This window comes from Lissotriton vulgaris, chromosome 5 (genome assembly GCF_964263255.1).
Source record: "Lissotriton vulgaris chromosome 5, aLisVul1.2, whole genome shotgun sequence".
NCBI lineage: Eukaryota > Metazoa > Chordata > Amphibia > Caudata > Salamandridae > Lissotriton > Lissotriton vulgaris.
In genome coordinates this window covers 1,550,902,713-1,550,915,971 of record NC_141693.1, presented here as the reverse complement: position 1 = coordinate 1,550,915,971, position 13,259 = coordinate 1,550,902,713, and the positions used below count along the sequence as shown (strand labels likewise).

The 13,259-nt window shown below is 43.7% G+C and overlaps 1 protein-coding gene across 4 annotated transcripts in view; it reads right to left on the bottom strand.

Annotated features, from left to right (window-relative positions):
- Positions 1 to 13,259, bottom strand: part of SLC12A6 (solute carrier family 12 member 6) — a 734,261-nt gene that overhangs the window by 70,424 nt on the left and 650,578 nt on the right. For all 4 annotated transcript variants that reach the window (XM_086923612.1, XM_086923613.1, XM_086923614.1 and 1 more), the window contains 2 exons: positions 5,139 to 5,246; positions 1,002 to 1,189 (listed from right to left, as the gene is read on the bottom strand). In XM_086923612.1, the coding sequence (XP_086779738.1) occupies positions 1,002 to 1,189; positions 5,139 to 5,246 (296 nt within the window). The remainder of the gene's footprint in view (positions 1 to 1,001; positions 1,190 to 5,138; positions 5,247 to 13,259) is intronic.

Sequence of the window (13,259 nt, the reverse complement as noted above, 5' to 3'; positions counted from 1 at the left end):
CATAAAGTGGAAGCAGTGAAGGGTAAGCAGCCTCTTGTGTAGACTTCTTGTGCTTGCAATGAGATTTGTCCTTCCACTTTGTAATGGTCTTACACAAAAATGGAGAAAGAGATTTGGAGTTGGGGCAGTCCCACTCCCCGAAGGCTTTTGAATGAATCAGGAAGAATTTGATCCATGACTTCGAATCATGCGTGAATCTGAGAAACCAAAAACAGACACCATGCAGGTCCATAACTGATATTTAGCTCATCCAGCCTGTAGTCTTTAGAAGAGATCTATTCCTACCACATTGTCACTTGAAACAAACAAACAAAAGTTCAGGAGTGTAGCTTTGGATATATATCATATGCTGTGGAAAAAAGGAACTATGCCAGCGCCTAGGTGGTGGCGCCAATAAACATCCCTGCATTGTCAATTTTGAGGCAAGATGATGCATAGGAGCACTTGCTGTAGACGTGTCTGGATCCAGTCTGGCACCTGGGGGTATTCAAATAGTGAGGAATATGTAGTTGGAAGTAGCCAACAGACATATACCTCTATATACTCCTAACATTTCATTGCTTTACCCACACATGCCCTTACTTTATGTACTCCCACCATCAATCTGCAATACCCACACATTTCCATTTGCTATAGGTGCCCACAAACTCTCCTGCAACACATAAAATCACCTTCATGCTAAATGAAAACCTTCATTTCTTTGCCAACCCATACTTCTTTGCAGAGTCAATGCCTTCATTGTGCTATGTACATCTTTTCTTCTTTATATGCTCACTACTCCCACTCTATCTATACCCACATCCAATACCGGAAGTAATCACAGGCCCATTTACAATCCTGATACTCCCATTCAAAGCACACACCTTCAACCTGTTTTCCAAACATCTCCTTCCAACTATGCTTACTGTGTCACTACCATTTACAATCCTGCTGAGTCTACACTCTGCTCTTAAGTGTTAATAAACAACAATGATTTTAAATTCATACGCATGCTCACTCACGGTCGTATGTTAAGTAGATCCTGGAAGCCTTCCAGTGTCTTTGCCCGGCTCTGTGCACGTGCAGCCAGGTACTTTTCCTTTGTCCAGGTCATGTGTACTTTTTCTTGGGTAGTTTCTGTCTCATCTTCCTCATCTGAGCCGATGCTCGTCAAGCGCAACATTGAATTTCTGTCCTTCACAAGCTGAGCCTGAATAGTAGAAAAAAGAACTTCAGTTATCATGAATATCATTTACTGTAATGCAGTCATTACTCATAGTTGAGAACCTTTAAGGGTCTCATTCTGGAAACCTCCACATTTGACAATACCTCATATGTTTGACTGCAAAAACGACTTTAAGTAACCAGCTGTAAAGCAGTACAGTTCGCATTTAATATTCACCCTTTAGATGGAAGAGTTTTGAATCTGCTCCGTTAAGGAATCAGTGTGCTTCAGGGTCTCAGCAAATACAGTGATGTGAGGTCGTTCATTTTTCCAGTCTGCAAAGCAGATATTTCTTAAGTGTATGCTAGTTTTCACGATTTTTCAGGTGATGTCTTCTGATTTATTCAATATTAATTATCAAATTCCGTCTTCTGCGGCGACAGGAGCTCTATTGTTGTATTCCCCGCCTCTCCAGGTGTAGTCACTGCCCTACTCTTCTTCCAGACATAATGAGGTCTCCTCTACATAATTATCTCACGAGTGGAGAAAATAAATCTTGTAAGGACAACTCAGCAGTTGTGCACCCCTCCAGACTTTCACACCACTGAAGTGAGTGACATACGTCAAGTGATGCCTAAAGGCCAAAGTAAGCCTTATGGGGAAGATAAAAGAACAGTCTACCTAAAGGTTTAACTTCAGGAAGGGGCTAAGGAAGGCCTGCACTTGGGATGTGCAAACACATCCTGAAATGATCCCACAGACAAATGGTAGAAAAGCGGTCATTTCTGCTTCTGGACATCTCCAAGTGTTTGATGTCAAGTTATTTAACATCTAGAACACTATCTGCAACACATTCAATGAGGCAATACTTTTCACCTTTGGAGTTTCCCTTGACATTGAGAAATGAATGTGGATTTAGACTTGTCTAGCAAGTGCCTTAACATTCAGACATCCTTGATCATCAGGATCTCGCTCTCCATCAGCTGCCTCGACATCCAGACCGTTTAAGTCAGAATGCGCAGAAAAGGAATAAAGAATAACACTAGCTCATCATCATCTCAGCATGATGACCTACATGCAGAGGTCTCGGATGCAAAAACCACTGCCCGATCAGAAGGATGACACACCTGCACATCAGAATAAGGTGCCTTGCCAAAGCAACACCCCATAGAGGCTATCTTCCAAAAATGTCATCCTAGTGCAGTGTCCCAAATTCCTTAATATATTTTCTTTAATTGGCAGTTCTCCAGCATTGCTGCATTTCAAGGATTACATTGTTGGAATATTCACAGTTGGTAAACATGGTAACAACCTTGGGGCAGGAATATCACACTGAAGCTACTCTGGATTTATGCCTTGCTTTTTTCAGACAGAAATTCCTCAATTTTCATGCAGAGGAGATCCGAAAACATGTAAACTAAAGTGGAGATCCTGAAATGTGGCTGGACTGGAGAAGGGGGAGAAGTCTTCTACAGCTTAATTCTAATAAAAGTCTACCATAGGATTCCACATAAACAATCATAAATCAACAACTAGACCATGTCATTCAGTACTTTAGAGAAGTTCTGAGAGATGACTTCAGCTTGTCTAAATCAGACAGTAATCAGTCAAAGTTTATTTTGGAAAATAAATTCAATAAAACTTACAATCGATAAAACAATCATTAATATACAGTTTTTCAGAATTATTATGGCCAGGTAAAAATCTCTTCCAGCCTATTCCACTGCATCGTAAAATCACTTTAAAAAGAATAAAAACAATTTATGTAGCACAGCAAGAAGTAAAAATGCATTCATGTGCCAAATAGCAACGAGTGGCATCCAACTAATTTCTTCTGGTCTAAAATGTAAGACAATTAATTTTCTTTATAAGCCCTACTATCGATAAGAAATTGCTTACAGCAAAAATAGTAGAATTGGATGTGTCGCCCTTCAAGATTCTCAATGCCTCCAAATACCTCCGAAATGCCATGATACTTGCACAGTGGACATATCCATTTCCCATTACCTAGGCCTTGCATATGATGGACAGAAAAATAGCACAAAATAGCTCTGTTTGCTACCAGAGACCACAGAGTACATACAGACAAGTGGGCAGTGCTCCTGTCAGGGCTGTCAATTACCCCAATTCGAGTGTATCATAACGAAATTTCAGGTGTAAAGAGTTTGCTAATTGCTGCAGCAGGAGATAAAGAAAGGTTTCATAACAGATGATCCTTAGTAATCAAGAATTGGCTATTTCCACGCATCTCCAGCTGGTCTAGCTCACTTATCTACACATTACGCACATGACGCAGCGCCCCCCCACCCACTGTGGCTCCATCGAGCTGGCAGGACCACCTAAGCCAACTGCACCAGACGTTCTCTGCCAGATGCAGATTTCTTTCACAAAGTTTGTTCCTGCCCGGGGCTTGTTCCCTTCTGGGACGGAGGTTTATGCAGTTTTGGAACACATGCTTGTCCTTACCCTTTGTTGTGGTTACTGGGGGACGTGGGTGGGTAGAGGATGGAGCACATTTTATTGGGGTGGCAACGTTGGTTGTCAAGTGAGATAGTACCAATAAATAGGTCTCCCACTCAGCTACGTTGGCACAGTGGGAGAGCAGGGTGGACTAGTGTGCTCAGCAGTAACATCCTATATACGAAGCCCAGGGATGACCCATAAGCATGAGAAGATCTGGAGCAGGTGGAGGGCATACCACGGACTGGATGCGAGAAATGACTGTCATTAGTGCTTTGAATAATATTGTGCAGGCTTAATGGGCGGTGGTCTTGTTTTGTTGTGTGGTATGCAAATCAAAGTTGGTTATACATGTTTTTTGAATAAAACAAAACCCACCTAACCGTTCATGGATCAATTCAATGTTGATATGCCTGGATGAATTACTTCGAGAATATATACAACAATACTGAAATGTGCACAGTCTTCTGTCCTAATGAGGAATATTGAAGCGTTCATTTGATATACATGTTATATAGATGTTCATGTGCTGGAGAAGATAAATCAAAAATGATAGTGTATAAGTAGTGAACATGATAAAGCAATTGAAGTTGAGGGAAAAAGGAAGAGGAAAATCATGAAATCCATTATTCTCGCCTAGAAAAGTATATAATTCACATTAACATAGAACTTTTATGTCATTGTCCTTAGGGTCAACACCGAGACCGCTAAAGACATTTTCCAAGCATAAACAAAACAAATCAGATCAGAATTATCTGTTACCAATGGGGGAACTCATTAGGTGACACACAACTATATGTATTTTAAAATAAGGGAATAATTAACCATTTATAAAAACATACCTTTATTTCAGTAGATAGCTAAATCCTCATAGGCTGGAAAACCCTCCTTTGATTCCTACAAAAAACTGTTTTTATCCAGAAAAATATCATTTTAAGCCCTAACAGAGGCTATGTTAGGAAAGAAACACAAAGAATAGTCTGGACTGGTTGGGGTAATAAGCCAACCCGGTCTCTGCGAAAAAATATTCTTGTGAGGAAATCTATTGTCCAAACATGCTAAGTAGAATCCCTTTTTATTTAGCACCACAAAAACTTTGTAAACAGGCCTATGTTCATCACGAAAATGCCATTCAATCTAAAAGATGGCACGGGAGAAATTAGCTAAGCACAATACACTTGTTCAGAAATTATGTAATAAAATAGCAGCATGCGATATTTAAAATATTCTAATATTTACATTGAAAGAAAAAAATGTTTGAATACCAAAGTGGGTTTATTCAGTTTTTCAAATTATTAATGAAGGCCGTAATAACAACTGTTGTGGTTATTATTTTTGGTGAAATGAAGAATGTTTTGTTTAAATTTTTTAAAAACTATAACAAAGGTTGAAAAGTTCATGTTTTTACTTTACTATGTATCACCACTTGATAGGTATCACAATTTTGAATCCTGGATGACAGAATAATTCAAAGAGAACTGCTGTTGACTTAACCCTAGATAAGGCACATCAAATGAAGAAATGGCATTCTTACCTCTCTTTCCCGGTCGGACTTGGACAGGCGCATCTGTCTCAGCATCTGAGACCTCTGCTCCATCATTAAAGTACGCTCATAGGTGTACGCTGAGATGTCACTGTCGTGCTGTAGGAAATACACAGATGGGTGGGGAGGAGTTTAGTAAACTGACAAATAACAGAAATGTCACAGGACAGTCATATCCAACCTAACATAAAATCAGATTAGGAAGTGCCTACTTACCTGTGGCACTAATTGTCTAGTCCGATTTTTGGTAGATTATATCATCATTTAGAACCTGGATCATCAGGCTGTTGAACCTCACATTCCTTTCTTTATAAACTACTGCATTCTAGAGCACCACTTCTATGTATTCAAAAACCCACATTCGAACATCTTTGTAAAGGAAATGGCTACATATGCTAGTTTTCATTTTTTTTTTTTCAGGATTGGGAGAAAACAAAGGAACTAGTTCCATCCTACAGGATGGAAAATGGTGTGCAACTATAAATCTATCGAATATGTACATGCGTGTTTATTTTTTTATTGATTTTTGTCCTCATTTCACCTCAAAAGAGCACAATCTCATGAGTGTATCTGTTCCAGGTGCTCCATCATCAGTTCAGCGGCAGTCAGTAATATAAATTACAGTTCTGTGTGGTACCTCCAGGCAACAGAACTACAGAGAAAATGTACATCATCCAATGAGAGTGCTCTGTGGAGACATTTAAGAAGCTATCAAAGGATTATAAGGCAAATCACCTTTAACATGGGCTTTTGAAAAGGACCATGGTCAAGCGGAGAGCACAATCTGGAACAATCTATTTGCATAGTTGGGGCTTTATCATGGTAGCCGGTACACAGTCCCGCATTGCACAGGTGCAAGTACAAAGGGGACTGCTGGATCATGCATGTACACAATGCCCAAAGTATGCACAGGGTCATCCACTGCTGTGTGAGCATGTTTGGAATAAATTATTCTTCACCCTTTTCACATGCACGTATTCAGGAGAATTTCTAGGACCCTACCCCTCATCATGGGTAGGGGACATTCAGCATGTCTATCACAGGCCAATTAGCTCCTGCCTTTGCTATCAAAATAGGCAGATACACGAGGAGGCAGGGAATTCCCTCATTAATATTGGGTATACTTTTAACGGTGCCACTGCAAGTCCTTACTGGGCCTATGAAAGAACAAATGGCAAGGAACCTGCAACAGATCCGTATTTCGGAAGTCACACGCTTGTCCCAGCTTCCGGCATGAACAAACTTTATCCAAGGACACCTGGCTGCTAGGACGATATCCAAAACGTTGGAAGGAAAATCAAATACAGTCACCTGCCACCGCTGAATCTCCACTCACAGATGTGTAGAATGTACAGGCCCAGATGAACGACCCTACACTGCTGCTGTGACAGATGAGCCTCCTGAAGCTGCAGCCTGATCGGAGGAGAGATGTTCAAGTCCAGAAGTTCAGGGTACCACAATTTCTCAGCCCAATCAGGGGCCACTAGAATGACTTGGGCCATGTCGTTCTTGAACTTCTTTAGAACTATGGGCAGGTGAGGTAGCGGAAGGCAGAGGGAAGTCCTATCCTCCACTGTAAATGGAATGAGTCTCCTAGCAAGAGCGTTCCTGGGAACTCTGGTGTAACAAAGTGTTGACATGGTACATTCTTGGCAGTGGCAAAGAGATTGGGTAGGGCTCTCCCGATTGCAGGAAGATGTCCTGTGGCACCTTTGGTGCACCTGCCACTCAAGATCAGATAGGCAGTGCCAACTGTGTTCGTTCACCCTGATGTTTAAAAATACCACAAGGTGGTGTGTGATCAAGGAAATGTCTTGACAATTCATCCAGTTCCAGAGGTGCAGCGCCTCCTGGCACAGGGCCCAGGACCCACTTTGCCCTGTTTGTTGTAATGCCACATGGCAGTGGTATTTTTTATGAGAAACTGCACCAGTGTTCCCTTTATGGATGGCAGGAAGGCCTTCAAAACCAAGCGAATTGCTGCGGTGCAGTTAGCTTAGGTGGTGAAGCGTGAGCCTGAAACTCCAACAGGTTGATGTGGAGAAGGGTCTCCACAAGATACGAGAGTCATCTGATCTCCACCTTTCCCAGATGACCCCCTTAACCTAGCAGCAATGGATTTGTCACCACATCAGTTCTGGGTGAGGTAGTAAAAGGGGCCTGCTGATGGTCCAACTACGATCAAGCAGCCACTACTGCAGATTTTAAGCAGTTTCCAAATCTGGAAGGAATCTAATAGGTTCTCTTTGTGCTGGGCACAATGAGACCTTAGATCCCACTGAAGACCCACATATGACATCTGGTCTGGTCGACAAGCAGGATGCAGGAGGCCAAGAGTCCAATAAACCTCAAAACCACCTTCACTGAGACCCAGAACTGAGGCCGAAACACCAGGAACGTAGGGCGAATGCCCTGGACGCTCAGATCCAGAGGAAAGGCCCAGTAGCACATCATATCCAGAATGTCTTCGATTAAAGGGAGCTTCTGTAAAGGAGTCAGGTGTCACTTCAGCACATTGATAGTAAACCCCAACAATGGGAGGAGGTTCGCAGTCATCTGGAGATGATCTACGACTGACTGTGGCAAACCCACCTTCAACAGCCAGTCGTCTGTGTAAGCAAAGCCAGGCACACCAAACCTTTTATGGTAGGCTGGAACCATCAACATCACCTCCGTTAACACCCGAGGGGCACTGGAGATGCTGATTGAGATAGCTCACCTTGAACCACATGTAGCGCGTCTGTGGTCCTGCAGGACAGAAACATAGAATTAGGCCTCCTGCAGGTCCAAAGCTACCATCAAGTCTCCTGGATCCAGGACAAATGCAACCTGTCCCACGGTGAGCATTACAATCTGTCCCTCTGCAGCAAGAAAGTGAGAAATCAGAGATCTAAAATAGTTCAATTTACCAAGACTGGGACTTCCTAGGGCTCCAAAATGCTTGAACGTCCTGGAGCAAAATGGGCAAGCCCTCCTGCAAAAAACGTTCTAATGTGGGCGGAAGATACGGTGTGTCAGAAAGAAATTACAGGACGTAATTGTTTTTGAAATTATATGTGGGGCCCAGTTGTTGGATGCTATGGCCTGCAACCCACTGTGAAAATTGCAGATTCTGCCCCCCTTAGGGTGGGTGTGCGCCCTTATGGACAAACTAAATCAGCTTGGCGGCTGTTGCCATGTAGGTAGGTAACTGAGGTTCACTGTTCTTGTAGGCCTAGACTATGTCTGCTGAATCCCGTACCCTAACTCTGAAAGGACTGAGGTACCTGCTGATGGCATAAAGGACCTTAATGTTGCCTATATGCGGAGCCACTGACAATGCCTCGAAAGGCGAGGAATTGTCGAGAATACGGTCTTGAGGGTGTTGAGAGGCTGAGGGAGCACACTGTGGTTCTGCTTTCTTTAAAGCGCTCTAGGGTGGAACTGGCCATCTTCCCAAACAGGCTAAAATCATAAAAAGAAATTTCCATGAGTGACACCTGGATGTCACCCAAGAAGCGCGTGGAATCCAGACCACCACACCAATCCTGATTGGTCTGCCTAAACAGTTGGTCATATACAGATCTGACCATATGACATATTTTGCTGCATCCTGCGATCCTTAATGGTCTGTGCCAAGCTGGTGTGGAATTCCGCTGGACCTGACGGCAAGATTTCTACAACCATGACTCGTAAAGCATGGGAGTACCTACCTAACAAGCAGCTGGCGTTGACTGACAGAAGGGCACAGCTAGCTGAGGAGAACACATGTTTCCCTAAAGCCTCAAATCTCTTTGACTCTCTATCTTGCAGGTGATAGGTGTCTGAGGAGGGGACATAGGAAACAAATTTGGATTAATCCTGTAAGTGGAAACCTGAACTGACAGGCTTTTTGGAGTAGGATGTTACATAAAAAAAAAAAGAAAAAGGTTGTGGGGGAATAGGTAATGAGTTTGAATAAATTCCCCAAGCCAGAATTACCAGGCTTTCCAGAGTAGGGTGTTGCTTCAAAAAAAGCAAGGTTACTCGGAGCAGGTCTGTGGGGTTGTGCAACCTATCTAATTAAAGGTGGGCAGGACCAAGTTTTAGCCCAAGTGCCTATGAGATTGTCGGTCATGGCTTTGTTGAATGACTGCCAGGGATAGGACGAGGTCTCGGAAACGTCAGTGAGGACATTGGTTTTTACCTCTGCAGACAGTTACTCTTAAGTCCAAGGCTTCAGATGCCTATCTGATGACCACGGAAAATAAAGCGGTCTCTGCCGTCGAACGACCTAGAGGAGAATCCAGACCCATGTCTTAGCACGTGTCCAATCCACTAGCCCCTTGTAGGTCCAAGTAGAAAGTATCATCATTATCTTGGAGGAAGCAATTCATCCCCATCATCGGGGGAGGGGAATTCATCACCAAAGGCTGGTTGGCTCTAGTCCAAATCTGATCCTAAGAATTGTTTTAGTGGTGAAGGAGTGACGCAAAGGTGTCGTTTTGTGTGAAGCAGAGTGAACTAAAGGTGGTTGTGTTGGGCATGTTGCAGGTCCGACCTCTGTTGAAGTTGTGACTGATTTGGATCACAGTCAGACACAATGGGGTCAACGACCTCTGGCTTTGTTTTGGCAGGAACTGATGTGAATTGTGGTGCAGGATATCTAGTCGAATTTGGAGTCAGCTCCGAAGTCTAAGCTGGACCCGAAATGGGTTTGAGAGGTGCAGAGGATGAATCTGTCGGTAGTAACCCAACTGGATGCCTCCGCAAATTCATGGGCCGGAACGTGTGCCAGAGGTAGCTAGAATGGTGGCATAGATGCGCAAACTGGTTTCCATGAAAGCCTTAATCTGTTGTGACATCGCCAATGGAGCTTTGAAATTCAAGGTCAACTGGAATCAGCTGCAGGATTGGCTTCTTGGCGAGGGAGCAGAACTAGGGGCACCTTGGCATCCTCGCAACTTCTCAGCGGGAGAGTGGGAAAAGACCTGGTTGGCCTTCTTATTTTTCTATTTGTAGTTTGACTTACCCACAGACTTGGACAGCAGTTGGTCCGCACTCTTGACTTAGAGCGGGAACATGGCGTGCAAGATTTCCTGAGGGGTTTAGTGATATACAGCTTGGCTTTGCGATAACTTACCTTTGGGTGCATTACGGCACACTCCTCGCACAACTTGAAGTCATGGCCCAACCAAAACATCAAAGACAGACCTCATAGTGATCGGTCACAGACATCTGTTTGTGACAGTTCCTATGATGCTTAAACCCTATAATTTTAGGAAAGGACACTTTCCCTTGCATACCGAAAATGTATTTGAGAAAAAACGTGTCCATTAAAAAGTTAGGAGCAAGCTCCATATCTGCGTACAGAAAGAAAGGAACTGAAGTCTGAGCATTTAGGTGGCACTTATATACGGCTCAAGCCATCTCTTCTGTTGTGGAATGGGATTCATACAGAGCCTCACAACACTACCTCCTTGCACTCAGGTGAATACCTGGGGATATTCTAAAAGTGAGGAATTTGCAGTTAGATGTATCCATCAGAAAATACACACAGTAATGGAGTTCAGCCGTAGGGTTCTACAACAATGGAGGCTAAAACCATTCTTATGGTTCTCCACCACCACCATAGTGTCTTAGCTCATTTGTGGCAGTTCCCACCCCAACTCAGCAGGCTAGCACAGCCACTGAAGTGCGAAACTACTACAGGGACCTCGTAGTTTAGGAAAATATCGGGCAAGAATTGACTTAGGTGCAAGTTGACTATTTGTTTTATGTAAGCAATTGCTAAATGCGGGAGCCTGTGGGTCAGTTTATATTTTGCTATAGCACTCATTACTCCTTTCAAGATGCAGTTCTAGTGCAAGATACAGTCTCTCAACACTGCCTTGTGTTTTACCTTTCTGTGTGAACATATGTTTGTCCTGCGGTGGTTGCAGTGCATGCTTTGCGATCAAACTAGGAAGTCAGCATTGAAGAAAGCACCATAGCAAGCCTGGGTAAGTGGTCATCTGTCCTTGGAAGCTGCAGTTTCCAAGGTCTCTGGCAGGTGTGGGGCTCACTCCAGTATGTCGATGATGACATCTCTGTCCCAGCATGTCAGCATTGACCTCTCCTCCTGTAGGCCAAGCACTCTTCTCCTCTGTGCGAGCAGGAATGCAGGCTTCTAGGTGCTAGTCCGATCCACTGCTTCTCCAGAATATTGCGCTAACATCAATTTGATGTCCCCCTCATCTGTGGGAGACTGGCTGTCATACACTCCCCATCTTGGATCACAGCAGCTCTTTTGAGTATTCGACAAAGAACTACCTCTTTTGGTCAAGAAGAACTTGTAAACTGGAAAAAGTGCAATGGTTTAGATTCCATTTTGATACTTTTTTTTATCCAGCAGGGGGTTGTTAAGCCACAGTTTACAATTCTGAAACTGGTTTCAGGTGGTTCCTTTTCAAATGTACTTTCTGGCTGCAGAATATTGTGCAAGGTGATGCTCTCACAAAAGGCAGCGATCATACTGACTTCAAGCAGGGGTATCCAAAACATAGGTACAATGAAGTGTGAAGACTCACCCTCTCTCCCCTATCCCCCCACCAAATGGCTGTCTTCAAGAAGGACCAATCAGCAATCACTTGTAAAAAGGTCCTCATAGAATTTCTAAGGGTAGCCTTGTCTCTATTCCCCGCCACCTTACTGTCTGGATCTCCTCCCTTCAGCTCCAGAAATGCAGGCAATACACTTCCATTGTCAGTGGAAGATATAAGTCAAACAAGGGGCATCAAAAATGGATCTTGCTGATCCTAGCAACCATACTCTCACCACAACACAGTTGTGTCAACTTCCATACTTTACACACTCGCACTCGGCATGCACACGGGATGTCACATCCAAGCTGAAATTTACATGAGAGGGGATGGTAGGCTGCACACTTGAAACTGAAAAGAGGTCTGCTCTGTACTATCAATCCACCCCTCTAAACCTCATTATGGTCATCCTTGAAAGCCTGGTCTGTGGCAGACTTTGGCAATGCCCTCCACTTCCTTGAAGCCACTTCTTATGAAGATGCGGTCTTACCATTGACTTTCTTCAAAGACTTCTTCAGAGAAGCTCTTTCACCCCTAGCCTTGGCGAGATTCTTCCCTTCCTGAAGAAGCCCACACAAGAAACCGATGACCTGGCCAATTACTGGCCTATCGCTCACCTAACCATCATCAGCAAGATCACTGAAAAGCAGTCTAAAAACAAATCCAAGATCTTGAACTAAGGGGGGCTAGATGAATGGTCCAGAGAGGAGCCACAGGAGGTGGTCTGAAACCTTGGAGTGCGGCCTTTAGGTGGTTCTTTGGCTGCTGGAGGAACCTTGGGCTTTATTAGTCCAAATGAATACAAAGTTCTTGCAGTGGAAGAACCAGACACTTGCATAGAGCAACAGCAAGGAGTAGTTTCTTACCTGTAACTCCAGTTCTGTAGTAGGGGTATCTCTGTTATAGTCATAATCTAGTGAATAGTCCCGCCTATGTGCGTGGACCCCGGAGCAATCAAAAATAATCTCTTAAACTGTCTTCAGTGCAGTCCTGCATAGACACTTTAGAGAAAATTCAAGCCAATAATGCAGCCTATATTCACAAGGCTACACTGTCCAGTACTTCAACTAGAAATGCAAAGGATATTCCACCAATATCACATTTAACACAGTCTGCTAAGTTTCACCAATAGAGAAACTTCCCCTTCACAAAATCCTTGGAATGATAGAGAGGAAGGGATGGACAGACAAGCCCCATAGGCTGCCATTATGTGTCTGGAAAAGGGATACCGTGCCTTTAAGGACCTCTCCAGAGACCCTCGGTATCACAGGATGCACAGCAATAGTCCTTTCACTTTCAGTTCTTTTTTCCAGCTACTGCTAGCAGGACCCTGGAGCATTGAGCTCTCCCTTTTTGGGTTTAATTCGAATTTTGTGACACTTTTCAAGTTTTTAGGGTGTTCACGCGACGTCTACCTACTCCTTCTTCCATTTGCTGGGGTTTTTTGCCAGTTTAGTGCCATTTTTCTGTCGAAAATGCCTGCATTGTTCGACAGGTGCCCTGAATGTGCCTGTAAGAAGGCCAAATCGGACGTCCACAGAGTGTGTATCCTCTGTCTCCCTTCATCCCATGT